Source organism: Copadichromis virginalis, linkage group LG13 (genome assembly GCF_057382275.1).
Source record: "Copadichromis virginalis isolate Kocher_CV1m ecotype Utaka linkage group LG13, C_Virginalis_male_GT1.1, whole genome shotgun sequence".
Lineage (NCBI taxonomy): Eukaryota > Metazoa > Chordata > Actinopteri > Cichliformes > Cichlidae > Copadichromis > Copadichromis virginalis.
This window is the reverse complement of record NC_140630.1, coordinates 26,797,103-26,816,135: the sequence shown is the minus strand read 5'-3', so window position 1 is coordinate 26,816,135 and position 19,033 is coordinate 26,797,103. Positions and strand designations below refer to the sequence as shown.

The window sequence follows — 19,033 nt, the reverse complement described above, 5'->3', positions numbered from 1 at the left end:
CTTCTACAAAAATTGGCCAAAAGCGAAGGTTGAGATTTTTTTTTCCCACGTGACCGCAGTGCAGCTACAACAGTTTTGATTGGTCCAAGGAGCAGCATGTTTTGGTGCTCTCTTCCGTCTTCCGTCTTCCTAGCAGTAAATAAATAAATAGTCATTACACCGAGGTAAAGTAACACCAACATCTGCTGGGTCGGCCGGTCTTACGCACAGGGACTACAAATGGACGAGGACTACAAAAGCTCAGCTGCTGTCCGCCGGACTTTACACTCTAGCAGAGTCGATCAGTAACCTACGCAGTGATAAGGACTGCGTTTGAAATATCTGAAGCAGGAGCAGTCCCGCTGTGTTTTGTGTTACCTTTGTTCGGCGGAACAATTGTCATAATGGCTTTTCACCAACTTTGCACTTTTGAAACTTTTCAGCAGGTCTCAGGGCGCTACGGTTATGGAGAAAACTTCAGAGACGTGATCGAGCAGGAGTTCACGCGGATTAAAGGTAATGATTGTGCTCAGTCCTGAGCAGCAGCTGTAGTGACGGAACCGCTGGCTGTAAACCGTTGCTTCTCTGTTGTAAACAGGGATAACATACCTGGATCATGCAGCAGCTACTTTGTATCCCGAGTCTGTGCTTAGGGACTACTGCCGGGACATTACAAGCAATCTGTACGGTGAGACAAGTCACATAAAATCCCACCAAGTGTTACTGCTATGTGGTTATTTTTCCTTGAGCCATGAAATTTAAAAGCATCTCCTTTTTGTTTTTCCCCCCAATAGGAAACCCCCACAGCCACAACCCCAGCAGCAGATTCACACATGACACGGTGGACCGGGTCAGATACAGGTAAAGTCTGTGCATGCTCTCAAAAGCCTTAATAATGGGCCAGCAACTCCTTCAGTTGGTACTTTGCTGGAATAAATGAGTGAAAACATTTTCTTACAGGGTATTGCAGCATTTTAACACCACCCCTGAGGAGTACTCTGTGATTTTCACTTCTGGTTGTACAGCCGCTCTTAAATTAGTGGCTGAGAGCTTTCCCTGGAGGTCGCACACAGAGAGCCAAGCAGGGAGTCACTTCTGCTACCTCACTGACAGCCATACCTCTGTAGTTGGCATGAGAGGACTGACTTCTAGCCGGGGGGTGGTTACCCAGCCCGTCTCCCCGCAGGAATTGGAAAACAGAGCAAAGGATGAAGCTCAAGTTGAAGATGTTATTTGCCAGACACCGCACCTCTTCTGCTACCCAGCACAGAGCAACTTCTCAGGGAGGAAGTATCCCCTTAGCCATGTGAAAGGCATCCAGGCGAGACGCCTTTACCCAGCGTGCGCCCACCAAGGCCGCTGGTTTGTGTTGCTCGATGCAGCCTCTTATGTCAGTTGTTCGCCTCTAAGCCTACAGGACTGCCCTGCTGATTTCATTCCTATCTCTTTCTACAAGATATTTGGCTTCCCCACAGGTCTGGGGGCGCTTCTTGTCCGTAACGACGCAGCAGACATACTAAAAAAGACTTATTTTGGAGGAGGCACAGCAGCAGCTTACCTTTCCGGAGAAGATTATTATGTGCAGGCAGCAAATATTTCTGACAGGTAAAACATTCTTACAGCCCATCGAAGGCCAGATAGTCTCTGAGAACTCACTGTTGTGAGCATCTGTATTCAAAACGCAATGTTTTCTCTCTCCCCGATAAAGATTTGAAGATGGCACTGTGTCCTTCTTGGACATCATTGGCTTAAATCACGCATTTGAAGCTCTTTACAGAATCACAGGTACTGTTGCCAGAGCATGGCGATTCATTCAATCTGTTTAATAGCGAAATCATGATGCGTATGCGGGTTGTTTATAATCTGCCTCAGGTTAAAAACAACAACCCTCAACCTTCGTTTATTTCTTTTTCCCTTCAGGAGGCATGCACAACATCCAGCAGCACACGTTCGGCCTGGCACGATACACTTACATGCTGCTGTCAAGTCTTTGCCATGGCAACGGGAGACCAGTGGCTCACATATACACCGAAGGCCAGTTTGACAGTCCAATCACACAGGGCGCAGTCCTGAACTTCAACCTAATGGATTCAAATGGACAGATAATTGGCTATTCACAGGTGCATGTGGAAAACAGAATTTACTTCTATTTCATAACAGTCTAATAATTGTGTGTTTATGTAAAGGAGGTGAAATAATTTCTGTCACTCACAGGTCGACAGAATGGCCAACCTGTACAATATTCACGTGCGCACGGGTTGCTTCTGCAACACGGGGGCATGTCAGTCCTTCCTCGGGATCACCAGTCAGCGGGTGAAGAGGAACCTGCAGGTGAGAGATGAAAGAAAGAGAAAATTGTCAAAGTCGGTTAAGGGCATGCGTAGGTAGAATGAAACGTCTCTCTCTCTCTCTCTTTTTCTCTTCAAGGCCGGCCACGTCTGTGGAGACAACATCGACATAGTGGATGGCCAGCCGACCGGATCTGTTCGAGTGTCCTTCGGCTACATGTCAACATTTGAAGACTGTCAAAAGTTCCTGAACTTTGTGGTGGAGTGCTTCGTAGAGAAACCCGTCAGAGTAGACCAAGAGAGGCTACAGGAGTTAAAAAGAGCTGCTGCAGCGTCAGAGGACTCCAATGAATCTCCTTCAATCAAAATTACTAATGGAGAAGTATATAAAGGAGATGAAAAGAAGCCCACAGAAGCATCACTGAAGGGATTTCAACTGAGAGACTCAAACAGCCATGGGGTGGCTTATACTCTGACCAACATATACATCTATCCTATCAAATCTTGTGGAGCGTATGAGGTTTGAGAACAGCCCAGCCTTATCTCTCGTCTTTCTTTTCTAACCTTTTTCTCTCCTCCCCCTTCTTCCACTCTACCTGTTTTGATTTGACTCTGCTCTTCATGCAGGTCCACGACTGGCCGGTGGGCCCGCTGGGTTTACTGTATGACAGAGGCTGGATGGTGGTAAATGGAAACGGCGTTTGCCTGAGTCAGAAGAGGGAGCCACGTTTGTGTCTCATTCGCCCGCAAGTCCACATTCGCTCCAACAAATTGCTCCTGCAGGCACCAGGTCAGACACTCAGTCCATGGCTCACTGGGAATACATTTTTAAAATATATGTCTAAATTTCAGTTAGTCCGATTTTTGTGCCGTAAACTTCAACGAGGATTTTTGTTTTGCTTTTTCTTCAATCGCCCTACAGGGATGGATACCATTTCTGTTCCCCTGGAAAACAACAATCATTCGCACACGAGGGTGTGTCACAGTAAAGTTTGTGGTGACAGGTGAGCTGGCAGCGTTTGAGACATCCGAAAAGCATGAGCTGCAGGAAATATTGTGACACATGTCATTTGTTCTTTGTTTTTCTCTCGTGTCAACGCTCTCCCTACCTGTGTCGTTCTTTATGCTACCCCTTCTTTGCGGATGGCATTATAAGGCCCTCCTCTCCCAGCTTCTTATGAAATTCCTGCTGCTTACCATTTTTAGGGGAAAACAAACAATAGAGCACTGGATGATATTAATCTCCTCTGACAGATCCCCACATGACAAGTCACAAGCTTAAAAAAAAAGCCATTCACCCAGTGATTCTCCGATTAGATGTCACAGCAAATAGTAAGCAGCATCAAAACTCTGTAGATTTCCCCCGGGGGTCTCCTGAATATAATCTTCCTCCTTCCCCAAGGGTGGAGACTGTCGACTGTGGGGATGAGGCTGCATCATGGCTTTCAGACTTCCTTGGACAGCCGTGCCGCCTGATAAAACAAAGGCCTGATTTCACCCGAGAAATGAAGAAAAGGCCGAGTGAAGGTACCAGTACAAGCGTTTCACCTGTTTTGCCTCGCCTTTCTCTGTTTACTCCAGATTTATGTGGAATACAGTACACGAGCAGTGTGACCTTGCATTCAGTAATGCTGGCAACATCTTTTTCTGTAACACTGCTTAAGAGCGTCAGATTGTAATCCGAAAGACTGTGAAAATGCTGCGTATGCCAGGGATTCTCAGCCAAGGATGTGAATCCCTCATTTAGACTGGAACATGCGATTTGATTTTAAAAAATCACACCTACTGAGCAAACATTCACACCTGATTCCTTTTGCACTTTGCAATGTGTGAAAATTATTAATAAGGGAGCAGAAAACATGCCCCAATATGTTCATTTCATCCTCTATATTTTCTTTTTGGGCTCCACTGGAGTAGCTTTGGATGACTCACAGTTCAAAACAATCCTTATTTATCTTATTCCTAGCTTGTGTGCGCCACTCTGACACAAGCCATTTTAGCTAATTCACTCTCCCAGCCTTAAGCCAACGTTTTTCTGATTGGCTGTTCCATTGTAAACACAAGATATGTATATTTAAAGTGCTTATCTAAAAGTAGTGCATACCTGATTAATGAGTTAAATGTCACAACTCAGTGGCTTAAAACTGTGTACTTAAATTTTGTACAATAGTTCAATGAAATTGTAGTACTGTCCCATGTCAGCGTTAATATAAAGGCAAGCAAAACACAATAAATAAATGCATAAAGTGCATCAAGTTCAGTTGTTATAGTTAATATGACTTCATAAAAGTGAACTTAATCTGAGTATGGAGAGCCAGGATTTTAATGGCAAGCCTGTGCTACAAACTGGAGATGAGGGATTTGAAAGCTCTGGACATTTAGCATCCAGGGAGAATCTAAGGCTAGGATTATACCAGGAAATACTTACTTATACTTTTGCATGTATACAACGGTCAGCTTGGGTCTGCATGACTTAAATTTCCCCATCAGATGGTGAACTTGAGGCTCTGTGCAGACCTCAGAGTCACTCCCACTTTGTTATGAACAAATGGACTTGTGGCTGCTACCACTGGCCTGACTTATGCTCCTTGAAGAGGAATGCACACAAATCCAGACACCACAGTTCTTCTTATCGTACCACTTTGAAAGAGTATGATGAGAGGAGCCATGTGAAGTCGGTGCCATTGTACTGCTGTGTCTTTTGAGCTACAGCAAATTAGGACATCTCAGCCTCGCCTGTGCAGATGCCGATCGTTCTTTGTTTTGAAATCTGCCTTTTGCGAGTCTCCAGATTATCCTGGCGTTTAATATACATTTCTGACATCTTCATTTCCCACACTCCACATCTTTGGAACTTTTTTATTTGTATTCAAGCTAAGCAACAAGGCCAAGGGATGTAAGCACATAAGGAAAAAAAGCTGCCGTTCCCAGAGTGGCCTTGAGGCTTACTCCAAAAGTGAGTAAAACCCTGTAGACTGCAATGTTAAAAAGCCCAAATTTATACACATAAAAGCTGCAGAACATAATTTTGATCTCTATGGTCACATCTCACTTAATAACAACAGTACAACTATATGACAACTACACTGTGTGTGTGTGTGTGTGTGTGTGTATATATGTATATGTATATGTGTGTGTGTGTGTATATGTGTATATATATGTGTATATATGTATATGTGTATATTAGGGGTGCAACGATACACAAAATTCACGGTTCGGTTCGATACTTTGGTGTCACGGTTCGATATTTTTTCGATACAAAAAAAATGTTCATGCCTTTTTAATTTGTCATTTATTAAAATTATAAATATATATTTTAACTCAAAAGTACAGTTTTTAAATTTAATGTTGCTGAAACAAAAATAATTTAAAAAATAAATATATCTGATTGAGGAATCACTCATCTTTGGAAAAGAGAGTTTATTACAGAGAAATGGCTCTTTCCAAAATAAAAGCTATACTATACGCTTCTTCTGGGCTATATTCTCAGCAGCATATTGTAGCGGGTCAGGGCTGTTCGGGGTTGTTTGTACAGTTATGTTTTGTTTATGTTGCCATAGTGACGGGTGACACCCTCTTGCTGCGACGGTGTGTCCTTCCGGGGTCAGAGGGCGCCCTGTGTGTTGTTGTTGTTGTTGCTGTGCGGTTGCCGCGCTGAGCAGTTAGCTAGCGGCAGTGTTCTTCTGCAGATGTCAATAAACGGCTGTGCTCCCTGGCTAGCTCACGGGAAGCAAGACCAAACAACACCTCCGTCTCCTCGTTGTCTGAGCTCGCCACATTGGTGTCAGAAGTGGGATGATGGTGGCACCCCATGTTCTGACCCGAGTGACTTTTCCCCCGCCTGTCGTGACCGGCGGTGCGCCAAAAGAAGGCACCTGGATATTTGCAAAGTGAAAGCAAAAAACAAGCGCAAATTCAAACGCGATTTCAATATGTCACATATTGACAGTGGCTCACCGATGCCAATGACATAATTACCCAGCTACATTTCCGAAAGAATGCAAAAGCATTGACATATATTTTTCCTTCCTACAATAGCCCGAAGGGCAGGGCAGAGATAGATTTTGGTAGCCCGACTGGAAAAATCGCTAGCCCGATTTTGCAAGCCCTGTGTTACAGGCATGGCCCTTTAAGGTTGAAGCCTGATGGGAAATGTATTCGGGATGTGTGTAGCGGGACTGCCTGGTGTGTGTGTGTGAAGAGAGAGAGCGGAGAAGGGGAAAAAGTAACGGTTAGCTACAGAAGAGACGGAAAGAAAATAAATAAAAGGAATATAATAACTCCCTCGACAGCCAGAGTTGTGTCGGCGATGCTCGCTGTGAGTAAACTGTTTCAGCCCACTGTACGCTGTGTTCGTGCCTTAGAGAAGAAATAAAGTTCGGTGAAGCAGTTTCCTACGCCTCCTTCGATCTTTTTGCTAGCGGAGTTGACCTGTATAGTAAGCTGTTGCCGGCTACGAGTCAGTTACGGAACCTTCAAGTAACTGCCAGAGGTTTCCTTACTACGGTTCGGGGCCGCGGTTCTGGCGCGGTAACACCTGTATCTGATTGAGGAGTCACTCATCTTTGGAAAAGAGAGTTTATTACAGAGAAATGGCTCTTTCCAAAATAAAAGCTATACTATACGCTTCTTCTGGGCTATATTCTCAGCAGCATATTGTAGCGGGTCAGGGCTGTTCGGGGTTCTGTTTGTACAGTTATGTTTTGTTTATGTTGCCATAGTGACGGGTGACGCCCTCTCGCTGCGACGGTGTGTCCTTCCGGGGTCAGAGGGCGCCCTGTGTGGTGTTGTTGTGGCTGTGCGGTTGCCGCGCTGAGCAGTTAGCTAGCGGCAGTGTTCTTCTGCAGATGTCAATAAACGGCTGTGCTCCCTGGCTAGCTCACGGGAAGCAAGACCAAACAACACCTCCGTCTCCTCGTTGTCTGAGCTCGCCACATTGGTGTCAGAAGTGGGATGATGGTGGCACCCCATGTTCTGACCCGAGTGACTTTTCCCCCGCCTGTCGTGACCGGCGGTGCGCCAAAAGAAGGCACCTGGACATTTGCAGGACTTTGTGTGGGGCAATGGGGTCGTCGGGGACGACTGACCCCTTAGGCGGGGGCTATGTAGCGGGTCAGGGCTGTTCGGGGTTCTGTTTGTACAGTTATGTTTTGTTTATGTTGCCATAGTGATGGGTGACGCCTTCTCGCTGCGACGGTGTGTCCTTCCGGGGTCAGAGGGCGCTCTGTGTGTTGTTGTTGCTGTGCGGTTGCCACGCTGAGGAGTTAGCTAGCGGCAGTGTTCTTCTGCAGATGTCAATAAACGGCTGTGCTCCCTGGCTAGCTCACGGTAAGCAAGACCAAACGACACCTCCCTCTCCTCCTTGTCTGAGCTCGCCACAATATTAAACATATCAGGTCCCGATAAGGAGAATCATGTGCTAACGGCTGTCTAAATGACTCGGGTAAAGTTTGTAACATGCATGCTTGTTGTTTTTGTCTGCTTCCACTTGTCTTTGCACTAGGATGATGTAAATGTGCAGTCATATTCGTTGTGTTCCCACTAGTGCTCCGTTATCGAGCTACCCCTGCGTGGGGCTAGACGGCTAACACGTTAACGAGCTAACTGCTCGCTAACACACTAGTTCCCACCCATGTAATTGAGCATTGCGTGGCACATCCAACATACTGTTTTACTTTAGTCCATGATGCGCTTACCTTCAGGGTCATATGTCACATGAAAACCAAAATAATTCCAAACGCCACATCTGAATGAGGGTGGGGAAGGTTCAATTTGCCATGTTGCAAGGAGAGCTTAACTTCTGTCTCGCTAGCTTGCCCTGCGCTCGTCCTTCTGATGATGCTGTCTGTGTTGAGCGCTCAGTGGATCTGCGCTCGACAGTGCAGCCTAGGCTGAGTAGTCGAACGCAGATTTACTGAGCGCTCAACACAGACAGCATCGTCAGAAGGAAAGTTGATAAAATAAATTACAAATTTTGTATTGTTCATACATATGCGTACCGAACCGAAAGCACTGTATCGAACGGTTCAATATCGATACGAGTATCGTTGCACCCCTAATATGTATATATGCTATACTGTATAGTGCAGACTATCCAAAAAAATTGCATGTGCATAAAACAAAGTGCATTTGTGTTTTCCACCACTGTAGTTTATGGAGCTTGCTAAATGAGCTTGCTAACCATAGTCAACTGATTTAAAAAAAAAAAAAAATCAATAACAGCATTAATAAAGCACGGAGTTAAGAAAACAATGGCTGAATCCATCAGTTTATGCACTAATCCAGTGTACAGTACCACTGCTGATTACGTCTTTAGGGATGTTATGATCTCAGGTTATTGTCCATTTTCTGTAGAGCACTAAGAAACTTGTTGCAACTGTTTTCACAGCCTGAGTAAATTTCCTCATATCGAGTGAAATTTCACTCGAATCTTTAATATTTGTTAGGCCATAACTGGCAATTTGACAAATAAGCACTCAGAGAGCAATTCTGCAGTCTGGAAAAACTAACTCTTGCTTCAGTATAATATTTCTTGACAAGTTTTATTTACTAGACAACTTCTGTCATAATATCTAATCAATAATTATTTCCTTTTAATTTAAAAAACAAAAATGTATTTATTGTGGTATAACCATCTCATTTTTTGTGGCTGCTCTTTCTCTGCTACAGTTTCTGCAGCTGTCACTTCCTTGTACATTCTCTGATATTTTTTTAAGAATATTTCAAGGACACAGTGATAGAAGATTTCATCCGTGTAACCCAACAAAACATTTTGTGTGTTGAATTGTGAGTGCGCATTTGGATGTGTGCCAAGATTCACTTACATTTTCCAAATGCTGTATTTCAGTAAAACCTCAATTACCAGACTTTTTAAAACGACAGTGTTAATGAAAATGTTTTCCTCAGCTCACTGTGCTAATATGAAGTTGTTCCCTTCTAGCTGCCACCTCCACATCGCTCTCCCTGGTAAATGAAGCTCAGTATCTCATGATCAGCCGTGCCAGCGTGGAGCTCATTCAGAACCTAATGAGCAGCAGGTTTGAACACATGGCATGTTATTCAAAATACACATGGCTCCAGTGAAATATTCAGGATGCGTCGATGTCTGTACATTTGCATCACAGTGGGTCATTTACACAGCAAGGCAAACTAACATGCAATTTCCCCATTTGCCTTCTCAGGCAGGACGATTCTGAGGGCGATCAGCTCCTTGACACACAGAGTGTCATTAGCCGCTTCCGGGCCAATTTAGTCATCGCTGGTGTCGAACCGTTTGAGGAGGATAATTGGTCACACTTGGTTATTGGCAGTACTCAATTCATGGTGAGCTGACACTTTGAGATAAATGATGAAATCTTCAACTGCGGATTTGTCCAAAATGAATATGCTCCCTCTGTGATTAACCTGAAGGTTGCAGGACATTGTGGAAGATGTCACATGGTTGGAATTGACCAAGACACAGGAAGCAAAACAAAAGAGCCGCTAATGTCTCTATCTGCTTACCGCAGCGGGAAGGTCAGTCAAAAGCAATTACTGCACCTTCATGTAGATGCTTTGTGTGGTTGTGTGTTTGTTTGTGTGTGTGTGTGTGTGTGTGTGGCAACTCAAACGCTCTGTTATTTTGTGATTTTTTTTATTTTTTTTTAGGTGACCTTTGGTGTTTACCTGACCCATCAGCTAACAGAGGGCTCCACCGCAGCAGCCAATGTCCTCTCGGTCGGTTCCCTCATACAGCCCAAGCCAAACAGTTCTTAAAGCAGTCGTCTGCAACATCCTCTTAATTTATTTCAGTGACATCTCTGGTCCTTAGAGGCCTTTTCTCTGCTGTGCATCCTAAATATCACCTGTCAAACACTGACAGAGTTACTGGAGACGTTTGCTCATTTTCTTTGTATAACCTGAGTGGTCCTCAAGTGTCCTTTTCATGCCACATCATTCAGGCTTTCAGATTGTTGTGATGGAAAATGTATGACATTTGGGGATTTTTTTTTTTTTAATGTAAAGAAGATGTGAAATAAAAAAAAACTGCTGTCACAACTTTGTTGTTGAGCAAATGCATTGCAAGGAGGGTTTTTTTCTCTCTAGAAATAGAAATGTGTACAATTACAAACCAATTCCAGAAAAGTTGGGTTGCTGTGTAAAAGGTAAATAAAAAAAAACCAGAATGCAATCCCCATCACTTTAAACCAACTTTGTCTTCAATGGCTGTTCCTTCCACAGAAAAGAAAAGAAAGTGGCTTGTGCTCACAGCCAGAGCTGAGTGCTTTAGATGACCACATTAATGGAGCCAAGAGTAGAAAAAAATGACTGAAAATAATGTTTAGATCCCTATGAAGCCCCAGCTTTTGGCTCATAGAGGATACACCCACCTCATTATTTGAAACTTTGGCCGTGTATAATATGAGCATCCACCATCCTAGCAATTTTTCATTTCAATAACTGTCATAAGCCTTTGAATCGTGGAGTGTCCGTTTCTTCATCTCAGAGTCAACTTTCACTAAGACAGCAACTGCAGACTCCCAAATGCTCTTCAGAGAGGTGTGCTGGCTTAGTGACAATACACAGTGAACTACTTTGATGCATGCGTAATGATGTGCAGTAACAGCAGCCCGTGTCTTTATGTATTTTGATTCAGTTCAGTTGTATTTATACAGTGCCAGTCAACAACAACGACTTTCAGTGCAAGAGCAAGGCTTGACCAGAGAACCCTACAACACAGCACAGAGAACTCTTACTCAGAGGTGGTTGTGCTCCAGCGTAGCTGAGGTAATCCTGCAACTTAATACAAGGTGTGGATCACTTTAGGCCTCATCATCATTATCATTCATCTGATGCAGAGCTGGAAAATAGGCATATAGAAATAATGACAAAGTCAAAGTGCGCCAATAATTGTGCACGCTGTGTGGTTTCAATGTGTTATCTGATCCAGAACATGTCAAGCTTGGTGCATTAATCCCAGCTTATATTAACCCTCCAGACAGTTCTTCGTGAAGGTTTTCCCCATGAAGGTTTTTATTGACATTTCCTCCCAAACACACCACCAATGTGACTGCTGCCAAAAATCTAAAACATATTTCTTGCAGTATAGAAACCTCCCAGAGTGTTGGTGATCAGTAAATGCTCCCAAGGGTGCACTAGTGTTTTTGGTGTGGATTGCAAATCTGTTTTTATTTCTTTCTTTTTTCTTTTTTGCATCTTATATTTTATATTTTAAAGTGGTCCTGAGCAGTAGCTCTCCAGGCTTGTCAGTTTCAGTCCAGTACTTGTAGCTGGCCATTTTCAAAGGTTTTGTTTTGTCACTTAATGCTGATCTATGAATCATTCAAGCATTAAAATAAACTTACTCAAAGAATGGACTGGAGTTCTGTCTGCGCATAACTTAGCACACTTATCAAAAAAAAACAATTTTAAATGGTATCTTTTGGCTCTTTATCACTAGCAGCCTGTATCATAACACATGATATGTTCTCATTGCTTTAGCTGAATCTACAAAAAATGCAATAGATAACACAGTTTGACAGACATAAAATAATGTTTTTGCACCAGAAATGAGATTCTCTAAGGGCTCTTAGCTGAAAACGTTTTACACGGTGTTCAGCACGCTATTAAATAAGTCTCACAATACTGGACAAGTGTGGGGCAAAAGAAGAAGTGTCAGGTCTAAAATACTGGATCAGAAAATCATGTCCTCATGAAACACATAAAACGTCAGGAAAGACCTGACACAGGACCTGAAAGATGCATCTGGCCCTTCAGTTGATCAATGAAAAATGCTCTCAGTGGAAGGCTGGCAGGCAAGTAGCCATTGTTAATGATGAGAAACAGGGAGGAAAGGCTGAGGTGCATCAAATTACACAAGAAGCATGTCTTATGGAGTGAGGAATCCACATTTTAAATTGTTGGTTCAATTAGTGATCAATATGTGCAAGGGAGGTAAAGCGAGAGGGATAACAGTTAATGTCTACAGCCCTAAATCTCTGCAGTGTTTTGGGGCTGCATTTCAGTCAGTAATGTTGGGGAACTTCAGGTAGCCTGGAGAAGTATTCCCGAAGAGTACTTACATAATACTTAATTTTAGGAAGTATTTTGCCCAAACTCTCCTTTAAATGCTTTTTTTAGTAGATAGTGAAAGAACTGAGCCTTTTCTATCATTTAGTTGTTTATCTATCACTTAATTACTTTGTGGTTGTGGTGAATGGCCAAGACGCAGGTTTTTATTAGGAGGAAAAGCTTTAAAAAGATTTATGCCCCTGTTCACAAAGCCTTGCAGAGAGCCAGACTGGACTCTTGCTTCTGACCCCGGACCTGATGTTTGACACCCTTTGCCACAGACTGTATCGAGCTGTATAGATTGCTGTCTTAAGGTGTGTAACATATATTGTGCTTTGTAGTGCAAACATGTGCTACCTTAACAGCCTCTGGCACCGCCCTTTCACCGCGAATCAGGTCTTTGAACGGACTTCGGTCAAAGTTTGCTGAAGTTCCTTGCGAGCCATATAACTGTCCCAGACGTTTAGCTGTATAGATAAAGTCTCTTTTTGTTCAATATAACTGACCTTAAATAATGAAGAGAAGGGACGTTAAACAGAATGAGCCATCCTCCCACAATAGCGGGGTACAGCGGACTTCCAAATCCAAGAAGAAGGAGGGGACACGGTCACCACAGTGAGTTAGCTAGCTTACCTTACTGCATTAGCTTTTACCTTTTAACGGCTAGTGGAATTAAAAGTCCACTAGCAGTCTGCACTAAGACAGTTTTCGCGTGTAGTTTGTTATTCCGTTTGTTACACGTTTGTAAGCGCAGGACAGGCATTTTACTACATGACGCTATATGGTGTTACTACTACAAGCACGCTTTTACTAGACCATAATAGAGTTGATAGGTTGTTAGCTAGCTAAATGGACATTGAAGCATTGAGCAAACGCATTTAGCGAAGACAACAATATCAAAAACTCGTAAAGGGCGTTGTTGTAAACATTTGAAAATATGTCTTGCATAATGGTCTACAGATCAATACAGTAACTAGTGGAACAATACAAGTGAGTCATTTTCCCAGAGTACAGGAATTCCTGTAGTGTTGTTGAAAACTAAACTGTGTCAGGGACTGGAAGTGTCTTGAAAATGTGAAAATATAACATCACTAACAGACGCATCTTCTACAGAGCGACTGCCCAGTAAAACAAAGGTTTGCATTGCGTCATCCTGCAAAGAATGGCAGCCCGACTATAAACAGGAAAAAAGAGAGGTGATTAATTAAAAATCTGCAGTGAACTTTATTTTTTCAGAAAAGATTTGAATAATAAATTCAAGGAGTTAACTTTAGATAGTGATGGCTTTTGGAACAAGTGACCTCCTAGATGTTTCCCCCGAGCAGTACAGAGAGATCAGTCTTTGACTAAAAGGGCTCTTCTGGCTGATTAAAGTGTTAATGGAAGGGGTGGGATGTATTGTCCATTAATTGGCAATAGTCTGAATAGCATCCTTTTTTTCGCTGTTGCCTCCAGGGAGTCCAGACTGACTCCAATGACAGCCTGCCGTCTTGATTAGATCGTTCAGTTCTTCTCTCCCATATTAATGTCTCTATATTAATGCTGCATTCACAGACTGATAGGACATGTGGAGAGCTGCTTGGTGCACACCAGTGGGAATAAGTGAGCATTTCCAAGTACATCTGCTCAACCTGGTCCACAGACCCTTCAGTGTGTCTCTGAGGGAGATTTTATTTATGTATTTATTTTTTGGGGGGGGCTTTTGTTTCTCAGATCTTGCCTGAATAGAGCTGCACTTTTTTTTGCACCACTCAACAAACTCATCCACCACACCCCCGTCCTCCTCTCCCCTCACTTGATGCTTCTCACATTTGCTGAGTCATTCAAACTGTCTGCAGGGATGCAGCTGAATTTAGATGTCATGAAGAGGAGAAGTGGGAGCCAAACTTTTTAGTGTTGCTGTAGTGTTGATTTGGTGTTTTAACACAGATTGGACAGTTAGGGGTAGGCGGAATAAAGTCATCAGAAGTTTATAATAATTTTTGGATAAAGAGAGAAAGTCGGTGTCAGTGCAAACAGGAACGGCCTAGTCTACTGAAATTGTACGCCTCCAGACTGTTTTATACCTTTTGTAAATGCTTTCATGTTTATATGACTGATGCAAAAACAGTGAGTCATGTTCATGGAGATTTTGCACCCCTTGAGTCACTTGCCAGTGTTTTCCCACTCTGTTTGTACACAGTGTTAAGTCTCAGGTGAACATGCTGAAAACCTGCGTATGCCTATTTTCTTTTACACAAAGACAGTGGAACAAGAATCAATGGAGGAATAGTTGAAGAATCTGTCCGATAAGCAGAATTGCCAATCAATAAGATCTTATCAATATCCATCTTTAGTCTCCAGTCACATTGTTTTTATTTCTGTCTTTTTTCTGTCTCCTTATAGGTCCCAAGGGTGGCTAAAAAGGGGCTTATTGGCCCTCTTTGTTATCTTGGTTGTGGTGCCTTTCTCGGTGAAAATGCTTCCAGAATTAATTCAGCACTTTGTTTACACACACAGAAGTATGTGAAAATCCAGTTTGCCGCTTGGATGTACTGTAAATCCTTAGCTTGCTACTCAGAAAAAAAAGCACCTCTCTTTTTTCCTGTTTATAGTCAGCCTGCCATTCTTTGTTGACCTCAGCCGACCTGCCGATTTCTCCCTTAATCACACCATCAACATGTACTTAACATCAGAGGAAGGAATTTCCCTCGGCGTATGGTGAGCATAAGCTAAGTTAAACTTTTTTCTTTTCTTTTTTTTCCTAGCATAGCTTTTAAAATCCTAAGACTAAAGGACAACACTTGTTTTTTAATGATCCAGTTGTTGGTTGTATTTCTAAGCGGTGCATTGTTTTGACCGTCAAAGGCACACTGTCCCTGAAAGTCGGTGGAAGGAGGCACAGGGGAAAGACTTGGCGTGGTACCAAAACACTTTAAGCGATGGAAGTCCAGTTTTCATATATCTTCATGGAAACACAGGCACGAGGTATTATAAATAATGCATTTGTATTACAGCTGCAGATACAAAGAGTAGAGGTTCCACACTTTGGAAAAAATACCAATTTTTTGGCTCTGTGGCTTTTTTTTAATGAATCCAACAGGGCAGCTCCTCATCGGGTGGGAGTTGCAAAAGTGAGTGATCACAAATACAAACATATTAATCTTTTAAAAGGTCTTTGTGGCCATTCTGATGACAAATAAGTGTTATGTGTCAACAGATATTGAGTGCTCTTGGTTACCATGTCCTAGTGCCTGACTACAGAGGTTGGTACAAATGGAGATTTATGACTCTTATTTAAACATATTTTCTATTTCAGTGCTTTTTAGCCTTAGTATTGATTGTAAAGCAAAACCTTCTCACATTGATTTAATATCATTTGCAGACATATAATCACTGTGAACTAATTTTGTTGCGCTTGATGAGTTGTTTGTTGTAAGGCAGTCAAAAGAGATCAGTTCAGCTTCAAGTCAATGTCTGATGAGGGTTTTCCTCTAAGTGACTGCCACCTTGTGGCTGCTTTGCTCTCAAGCTCAGCTCTCTGACGTGACCGTGAATAGCAAATGATGTGACAAACTCTGGCAGGTTTTGGAGACTCCACCGGAGAGCCAACTGAAGCCGGTCTGACCACTGATTTCCTCTGCGTGTACAACTGGGTCAAAGAACGCAGCAGAAACAGCCTTGTCGTTATCTGGGGACATTCTCTTGGCACTGGGTCAGTAAGGAAAGACTCCTGATGTGCAGCATTTTGGAAACCTTTACACACTCCCAAAAAATGTTTGGAATACTTGTCACATCCTCTTCCTTTTAAAATATTGAAGTAATAATCTGCAACAGTCAAGAGCTATTCTAAATTTCATTATCGAATTGGACAGAAAGCAATAATGCCATTCGACTGTAAAAAGTAAAATTTGCTTGTTGGGGCAAAAAAGTCCTGCATAGGCTGCAAAGTTGGATTTCTACTATAAAACCTGATAGAAGCAGCTGGATGGCGTTGGTACAGTTCTTTTTACTTCAGGCTTAGGATAAGCTGCTGATCTTAACCAGGACCCACCAGATGAACAACTGAAGGTAAATGATGAGAAGCCATAGCATTTTTAGTTCTACCAACTCTTCCAGGCTGTTTTTATATGCAAAAATGATGAACAGGATCAGGAGGCTAATAACATTAATGAGCAAATTTAACAGTTGTCAAAGAAAACATCTTAAAAATACATAATTTCCTGGTGCTTAAGCCTGGCAGGAGGGTAATTTAAATCTGGAATAATTCATCAGCAACTGTGTGGTAATGATGGCAGATAGTTCACAGCCCAGCTCGGCACCCTAAAGATCCCTGTTTGGAAGTACTTCAGATTTTTGTCACTAGGCAGCAAATTATGGAACCTTACCTGTACTGACTGACTGAATAGAAACGGAGGAAGCCTTATGAATAGGCAAGTGATAAATGCTTTATGCAACGCAGATCCCTCATGAATTGAATATTTCCCGTTTCATATTGAGAAATAGCTTTTCTGTCTTTTTCCAGGTGGAGATAATTCGGTGCTTAATGTCTATTTTTTATGTTAACCTAATTTTTTTGTTCATTTTCTAATATCTGGGTTATTTTTTTTAACAGACGTGTTCATTTTGAAATGAATGTAGTTGCACATTTAGCTGTTTTTCATTGTATTGGTTCACCCTTATAATGCTCAAAACAAGATACCTCGAACCAGTTTGCATTTCTTTAAAAAAACATAATCAAATTGGATTTGGTTGAAATTAGTCGACAGCTGTAATGAATCTGGCAACATCGATGAGATGAGAAGGTGACGTATTGGATAAACTGAAAATGCTTTTCTGTATTTCCGTGCAGAGTGGCGACTAACACTGCAGACAAACTTCTGGAGCAGGGTAGGTTTTGCTACTAATGAATCAAGCAAATAGAAGTAATGCCCAATTTAAACTTCTGCGAGGAATCTTTGCAGGGCCTACGACTTAACCTTTGTCCCCACATTTATTTTTGTGCCCTCCATTCTGTTCAGTAACTAATGGTTACCACGTGGTAACCATTAGTTACTGAGTCCTCATGTTGATGCTAAGATTATTTTTCCATATACTGAGGTGATGATTGTTATTATCTCACTGATAAATTCAAAGACTGCAGTGAAAAGCAGCACAGGAGGAATCCAATATATAACCCAATATCTGCGGCTACATCGACCAGACGTGTTAGCTGCATTTCTTATAAGGTGCACGTCAGGTTGCGTCGTAGGCTATGATGTAAAGTTCCCGCTGAAGCATAAATTGGGCATAAGAGCATGTGAGCTCAACATGGTGATTGTTTCCCGTTCTTTTCAGGAGTGGTGTTTGATGGGGTGATCCTTGAAGGCGCATTCAATACTGTTCGGCAAAATATTCCTCCATTTAACCCTTTTGCTTGGGTATGCTCGTCTAACCTACCACTTTTAGTATTTGCTGTATTTATTTCATGTGACTGTGTTACTGCATCACAACAGACTTTACAATGACTTTTTTCTTTGTGTTTAAAGCGTTACTGGAAATTTCCAGGCCTTGGTTACTTATACCGAGCACCATGGGAAGATAATAAGTTTGTCTTTCCTACTGAAGAAAAGTAAGTTGGTTATGTACATACAGTAGTGAAATATTAAGAGATATGTAATACGTTAATAAGCTAAAAATGTTATTACTAGAAAAATGCTGTGATTTGATATAGCTCTGTTATTCTGCAGTTTGAAGAAAATGAGAAGCCCCATACTTTTCCTTCATTCTGAGGATGATCACTTGGTTCCCATTGAGGTTGCTCAGCAGGTATCAGTGGCACAGACAGCTGCTTGTCATTTAAAGTAAACTGAGTCAGTGTTTTCATTAGAGCTGTAAGTAATTAATGACTCTTCTAGGAACATTTTTGTTTTAGGTAAACTGAAATTCCTTCTCTTTACTCCCCCAGACATACGAGGTGGCAGCGCGTGCCCAGAATACAGAGAGAGTCAAGCTGGTGACATTTGAAGGGTCTCTGGGATATCTGCACAACGGCTTATACAGAGACCCCCGTCTGCCTGAAATCGTAAAGTGAGAAAACATCACACTAATCGTGCTCGTAGTGATTACACCAAATCTGTTTCATTTCCACAACATGTGTACTGTGTTCCCTCGTGTCTCTTCTACAGGAGGTTTGTGCAGTCTTTGTAATGCTGGAAAGACGTCTGAAGCAGAAAGGCCTCGTCATACTTCACATGGAGACCACTGATTTAATGAGTTGCTTTACTTATTTTGCAAAAGAAAAAGTGATTTACTGAAACATCTTAATGAATTCTGAACACTGTAAATTGAATGAGTTTAAAGTTTTTAATGAACTGAAAGAATTTTTGAAGCTTTTATAAGATTGTGTTTCTAAATGAGTTGCAGCTTTAGGATTGTTAACTGCTGATTTTTGTGATTGTAAATAGGAAATGGAAATGTGAGACATTACCACACAAGTGATAACTTGTGTTATCTTCTGTTATCACAAGTGTCGTTTAAAAAAAAGGAAATAAAGACAGAAATCCTGAGTTACGTCGTCTAAACCACAGAATATGTAGAGCATACAGATACGTTTTTGAGAATTTCATTTTTATGTCTGTCTTGTTAAAAACAGCTACAAGATGGGATCTCTGAGGACTATAGTTCAACATGTATGATATCCACAAATGTGTTAAAAAAAATCTGCTAATATTAAATGATTTCTTCCACTGTAAGGA

The 19,033-nt window shown here is 42.1% G+C and overlaps 2 protein-coding genes across 3 annotated transcripts; both read left to right on the top strand.

Moving 5' to 3' along the window:
* The first annotated feature begins 160 nt into the window (after nucleotides 1-160).
* On the top strand, nucleotides 161-10,453 carry mocos (molybdenum cofactor sulfurase). Its single transcript, XM_085478295.1, has 15 exons — nucleotides 161-495; nucleotides 578-667; nucleotides 774-840; nucleotides 940-1,584; nucleotides 1,688-1,764; nucleotides 1,900-2,099; nucleotides 2,194-2,310; nucleotides 2,407-2,787; nucleotides 2,895-3,057; nucleotides 3,190-3,271; nucleotides 3,670-3,794; nucleotides 9,208-9,304; nucleotides 9,449-9,590; nucleotides 9,678-9,782; nucleotides 9,915-10,453. Exons 1-15 carry the CDS (start codon nucleotides 384-386, stop codon nucleotides 10,020-10,022), a joined length of 2,511 nt encoding a protein of 836 aa, XP_085334421.1. The 5' UTR covers nucleotides 161-383; the 3' UTR covers nucleotides 10,023-10,453.
* A 2,228-nt stretch (nucleotides 10,454-12,681) lies between these two features.
* Nucleotides 12,682-18,676, top strand: LOC146695843 (lysophosphatidylserine lipase ABHD12). Of its 2 annotated transcripts, XM_085478291.1 has the most exons (13): nucleotides 12,683-12,932; nucleotides 14,703-14,818; nucleotides 14,912-15,017; nucleotides 15,165-15,284; nucleotides 15,400-15,430; nucleotides 15,517-15,562; nucleotides 15,882-16,011; nucleotides 17,149-17,186; nucleotides 17,634-17,716; nucleotides 17,825-17,907; nucleotides 18,026-18,104; nucleotides 18,244-18,365; nucleotides 18,464-18,676. In XM_085478291.1, the coding sequence occupies exons 1-13, from the start codon at nucleotides 12,832-12,834 to the stop codon at nucleotides 18,483-18,485; spliced, it is 1,077 nt and encodes a 358-aa protein (XP_085334417.1). In that variant the 5' UTR covers nucleotides 12,683-12,831; the 3' UTR covers nucleotides 18,486-18,676. The 2 variants fall into 2 exon arrangements, with proteins under 2 accessions (XP_085334418.1, XP_085334417.1); XM_085478292.1 differs by lacking the exons at nucleotides 15,400-15,430; nucleotides 15,517-15,562; nucleotides 15,882-16,011 and having other exon boundaries at nucleotides 12,682-12,932.
* The last annotated feature ends 357 nt before the right edge of the window (nucleotides 18,677-19,033 follow it).

Excerpts from the sequence above, each read along its gene's own strand:
- LOC146695843 (XM_085478291.1), top strand. The coding sequence starts at position 12,832 with ATGAAGAGAAGGGACGTTAAACAGAATGAGCCATCCTCCCACAATAGC. Across the intron at positions 15,285-15,399 it reads CATGGAAACACAGGCACGAG|GGCAGCTCCTCATCGGGTGG; the intron begins GTATTATAAATA and ends TGAATCCAACAG. Across the intron at positions 18,366-18,463 it reads CGTCTGCCTGAAATCGTAAA|GAGGTTTGTGCAGTCTTTGT; the intron begins GTGAGAAAACAT and ends TCTCTTCTACAG.
- mocos (XM_085478295.1), top strand. The coding sequence starts at position 384 with ATGGCTTTTCACCAACTTTGCACTTTTGAAACTTTTCAGCAGGTCTCA. Across the intron at positions 1,585-1,687 it reads GCAGCAAATATTTCTGACAG|ATTTGAAGATGGCACTGTGT; the intron begins GTAAAACATTCT and ends TCCCCGATAAAG. Across the intron at positions 9,305-9,448 it reads CAGAACCTAATGAGCAGCAG|GCAGGACGATTCTGAGGGCG; the intron begins GTTTGAACACAT and ends TTGCCTTCTCAG.